A 5418-nucleotide genomic window follows, 5' to 3' on the forward strand; every position below is an offset into this window, starting at 1 on the left:
TGACAGGTTACAGTCTTTAATTTTTCTAAAGGCGAAAGCTGACAGTGAAATCACAGTTCACACACTCTCTACAAGTTACAGAAGAAACAGAAACAGTTTCAGGCCGACTTCCACATAACCCAAGTCCTGATGCTCATGAGTTTGACCGGAGAACTGAGACAGCACAGTCATGATGCTCAAGACAAAGAAGTCACATGTAATGAGTAAAACAATAATATAATAGATGTGTCTCCCCTCTGCCTGGGGGCTGCTTACAGGACAGTAAAGGGTGTCAAGGAGCAGAACATGTCAGTCTGATAAACAGGGAGTCAGTTCAGCTGCTAAACCTCAGCTGTCCACTTTGACCACTTTGGGTGCCTGTGCATCCTGGTCTTCAGCGACCGCCTCCCCCTTCCTCTTCCTCAGACCTTTCATCTTACGCGTCTGCAGCTTGGTCAGATCCTGCTTCTGCATGTGGACACGGCCAAACTTGGTGCCAAAGAGATTATGGGAAATGTTCTTCTTCTTCTTGACCTGTAACAGTGATAAAGAGAAGCATAAACATGTCAGTTTGAATAATACACCCTGCATTATCTGTTTCCAGTGAGAAAAACTCCCACAACCAAGAATTACAGCAGTCTCACTGTGTGGTGATAAAGGCCTGGATATCTCTCAGGTTCTTTGGGAAACATTCTTGAGAAAAGATCACCTGCGAGAAGCTAAAGGCAGAGGATACCAACAGAGTCCTCCAATATGTCAGGTTCCAAAATAACACTATTAAGTTTTATTATTGTCATTTAAACAGAGCATGTTAAAATATAATTTGACAGTTCGACAAAGCTAAGCAACAGTGTGACCTTTCCTCTGGTGCCATCATCAGGGTAAACATTGTAATGAACACAGAGTCCGGATCTTGTGCCGTGTTTTCCCTTCTCCATTCCACTCTTATTTTGTTTTACTTTAGGAAATGTGTCAATCATAGCAAACTGCTATGAAGTGTGATAACATATTTTGGAATTATTTCACCCAGGTATATAATTAAAAGCTGGAAAAACCATGTAGTGAACCTTAAAATGTCCAAAGTGCGGTGGAAAACTATATTCTGAGAAGTACTTTGTAGCAAAGGTGAGCCGAGTGAAGCACAGCTGTACTATGCTGTGAAAGAGTAACCACAACATGAGCAGGAAAGCCTCGTAGGGCCATTTATCTGCCTATAACAGACTTTGATTAAGCAAACACAAATCAACATAGTCATTTCCATCTCCTGTCCAAGCCGGGAGACAGCAGATTGTTACCTTCAGAGCTTTGGGCTGTCTGTGAGCTAGTTTGTACAGGTCATCTGAAGCCAGATGTGTTCTTCTTAAGACCAGGTCAAATGATGGCCCCATCTCCTCCATCTCTATCCGCGGCGTGCGGCACCCGGACTTCTTCAACACACTCCTGCAATGACAAATATTAACATCTCTGTGGTAGGGGGTGGAACAGAAACATGTGGTGCCGCCTGGTGTACTAAGGTCTGATTTTCATACAGTAAGGATCTAAAAGAGGATTGAGACAGGAGTGGCTAAGGAGAAAATTCATTTATTTTACACACAGAACTTCTTTTCTTCACAACATTTTTGAGCACATTTATTTTACCTGTAGCTGCGCATATAGATCTTCCCATCCAGGGCTGTGAAGTGCAGGACGTGTTCTAACCCTGCCAGTCGCACAGCAGTCACGGTGGGACCTCGGAAGAAGTCTGAGAGGGGAACAGTAACTGTTATTAGCACAAAAACACAATTTTCACCTAAATGAAATCTAGAGATGCATTCCCTGAGTATTATAATTGTTTACCTGTGAGCAGACTCTTAAGGCGTTTGTGCTCGTTGTCCGTTTCAAACGCATCTCCTGCAAACACTAGCATGGGTTTGGTCCCCTCAGGACATTTACTGTTCTGCAATAGAAACAGATATATTGTGGAATTTCATCATCAAAACACTGCACAGAACATAATGACTGCATTTGGTGTATGTTTCTGGGACTAACATGTCATCTTTTTATCCAATACTAATCTACACCTCTGGAAAAAGGTTCAGACAGATCCTTGACTCAGGGAAAACATGTTCACTAACTTGTCATACACGCTGCTTTTGGATAAATTAAAAATGGTATAAAAAAGCAATAACTTCCTCGTCATTGGAGAGCGCACACGCCCAACCATTAAATCACAGTTTAGCATTCCCTCTGTGATATCGAGTGGCTATAGTCACCACACATTACCTTGTAATATCACCCTCATTCACCCCATTTGGAAAAGGATGATTCTTAGCTTTTTCAATCATTATTATTATTATTGTTCTCCAAATATACAGCTCCAGAAAATTTTTTGAGACCCCTCAAAATGTTTCTTAAATCTTTATCTCTACATGTTTGGCAGCCATTCCAGTGACTGTTGAATTCCAACACAGAGAAATGATGTCAGTAATTTATAGAACACAATGAAAAATTTAAAAACATTTAACTCAAAGACATATCTATAAATAGTAAAACAAGAGAAAATGATAATGCTGAAGTGCTCTCAATTTTTTCCGCAGCTGTATATAACATAGTGACATCACAAAGTGGCCAAATCTGATCAGCTCATTTTCAGACAGCTTTTTATAAAGATGGATCAGGACAAAGAGAGAGAATATTTTTTCCTGAAACGCTTTAAATCTTACCACAGAGGGGACACATTTATGTAGAAAAGACATGAAAAAGTGGATTTTGCTAAAAAAGTCAGCGTTCAATGTATATCAAACGTAGTAAACTACATAACTAAACAGGCAAAAAAAATAGTTTAAACAGGGCCCACACTCGCATCGACCCTACATCCCAGTGTGACAGAGAAAACACAGGTTACTGACGCTGAGCTTACCTTGATCTCACTCAGAGCAACGTACTTCTCAACTCCAAGCTCAACCATATCCAGCACGTGAAAGTCAAACAGGCGTCCTGCAAACAGTGACACACATATCATCCAGCATGCACTGCTTCAAAGATTAACGTTCTGAAAGAAAGCGTGAATAGTCTGGATATCTGTCTCCTGTTTTCCATATTTGTATAATAAGAAATGTTTACAGTAGGCTGGTACTTGACCCCTTACAGTCAGGATGTGATGATTCTTCAATATCACAGAAAATAACACATGTCTAAATACATGTCTGTGTGAGTTATGTAGGACAAGAGAAAATACAGCTTACCAAATATAAGGTTGTTGGGTCGTTTCTTGTTGTGGGAGCCAAACAGAAACAGAGAGCAGTCTGTCTTCTTAGAGAAAAATTCCTGATGGAGTTCAAAAGATAAGAATGATGAGTGATTTCACTGGAAAACATTAATGTTTTAACTGTAATCAAGCTTTAAACTTACGAGTGATGTTGAGTCCTCAAAAGGTCGTGTTATGTTCTTCCTGAACAGCAAAAACAGATTTAATAGACAGTCATTACTTAATGCTTCCTAACACTCGCCGGCTCTGTTCCAAAAAAAAAAAAGGAAGCAAGAAGACACCAGGAATCCTGCTCAATTCTCTCTCATTCTCAGTGGAATCAGTGCCAGGAATATTGATGTTAGCCCATACAACTGAAGGCTCGTTCTTTGATCATTTAACTTATTTGAAAACGAAAATATAGTGTTAAAGTGGCATTTTCACTTACTTCTTGTACAGCACAGCATTGGGCTTCTTCAGAGAGTACTGCAGGAAAAAACATGTTTGAATTCATAATCCTGCTAGTGAGGCAGCAGCTTTCATGGAAATTGATCAGCAAATCATCAGTATTACTGATAATCTGTGTCACAGAACTCATCAAAGACCCTGACCAGGTAACCCTTACTCTCAATTTAAATGTCTTTTACTTCACAGCCGGGGTTCCCTTGGAGTAGTTCTTACTCGCAAAACAAATACGTTATGACATACAGCCGCGGGAAAAAATACCACTTCAGCATTATCATTATCTCTTGTTTTATTTATAGGTATGTCTTTGAGTTTTATGTTTATTTGTATTGTATTCTATAAACTACTGACATTTGGAGTGGTCTCTTAATTTTTTACAGAGCTGTATATCACTTTATTGTAGAGATTGCTAGAAAAAGCAACACAAGCCATTGGCTTCATTTACTATTTCTATGTGACTTTACATCCTGCTTGAGTTCTCAGTTTATCTAATAGAGTCACATCACACAGCGCACTAAAACACAACATTCAGCTCAACCTGTCCAATGTAAAACACACGTGGTAATGTGAGGGATGCTTGAGGTCAAATTACACCCATATCAGCATCTGAATAAAACACTGTTCTTCTGTGCTTTCAAAGAAAGACATTCACACATTGCAGCTGTGTGAAATACATTTCTAACCCAGTACATCTCCAGGTTACTCACTATGTCCTTGAGGGCCTGGGTAACAGTCTGATTGGCGTTGCCCCCTTTCATAATCATGGCTGTCTTCACATCCTCAGTCAGCTTGGGCGCTCTGCTGTCCAGAAAGCGCTTGGAGCGCTTTGTTTTAGGTTTTCTGAGGGAAGACACAAACACAAGGGAAGATGACACGATGCTAAACAAAATACCATGTCGCAGAATGTAGGAAAACATATGTCAACATGGCATTGATCCTCAGGGGCTTTATGGTTAAATGTGTAATGTTGCAGGTTATTGATGGTCATCCATACAATTTGCTAATTTCATCTGAGGCGAAGCCAGGGGTACGGTAGGTCACTATAATACGGAACTTAAATTTAAATACAACTGTACACATAAACAACCAAGTACAATTATACAATCAGAAATATAAATTAAGTATATTTCCATCCCTAATATACCATAACCCTAATCATCAGAAATCCTTTTAGTCCCACAGCGGGTAAATGTACATTGTTACAGCAAAAGTAGCAGAGCAGGTAAACAAACAGGCATGCTATAACACAGAATAAGCTAACATATTAGTTAGTATAAAGAAGAAAAGCACACATTTATGCTAGGTCATACAAATCATATCTTTCTTTGCACTGTGTTTCAGCCTCACCATGGCTGTTGCTCAAAGCCTAAATAGATAATATATAACAGATAAGTGATGCACCTGGACTGCCTTCTGTTAGCCTTACAGTAAGTCCTTCTGTATGGCAGTAGGTACATCTTTACAGTAGGTGTTAAGCAACAGCGTGCCAACTATGCTAGGCTAACGTTAGCAGACTTAACAAAGTGAGTTTGGTCGAGTGCTGCACAACAAAACAGTACAGACCTGAACACGGTGAGTTATTTCACAGTGTCACACTTACATTACACCGTCATGCGTCATTTTCTGTCTTTGGTCGTGTTTCTGTCGGACACAAGCTGCACGAGCTCTCACGATGGGTTTCTTCTTCCACGTGAGTGAAAACAGGAAGACAACATTGGGAGTTTTCTTCTTTGTTGGTGGATCTGCGG

At 40.0% G+C, this 5418-nt stretch overlaps 1 protein-coding gene across 1 annotated transcript; it reads right to left on the bottom strand.

Moving 5' to 3' along the window:
• rpf2 (ribosome production factor 2 homolog) lies at positions 1-5418 on the bottom strand. Its single transcript, XM_063902800.1, has 10 exons — positions 5271-5418; positions 4378-4510; positions 3654-3691; positions 3370-3409; positions 3204-3285; positions 2879-2955; positions 1816-1915; positions 1618-1720; positions 1275-1419; positions 1-513 (listed from the first exon to the last, which is right to left on the bottom strand). Exons 1-10 carry the CDS (start codon positions 5288-5290, stop codon positions 328-330), a joined length of 924 nt encoding a protein of 307 aa, XP_063758870.1. The 5' UTR covers positions 5291-5418; the 3' UTR covers positions 1-327.

The sequence above is a fragment of the Eleginops maclovinus genome, chromosome 15 (assembly GCF_036324505.1).
Source record: "Eleginops maclovinus isolate JMC-PN-2008 ecotype Puerto Natales chromosome 15, JC_Emac_rtc_rv5, whole genome shotgun sequence".
Lineage (NCBI taxonomy): Eukaryota > Metazoa > Chordata > Actinopteri > Perciformes > Eleginopidae > Eleginops > Eleginops maclovinus.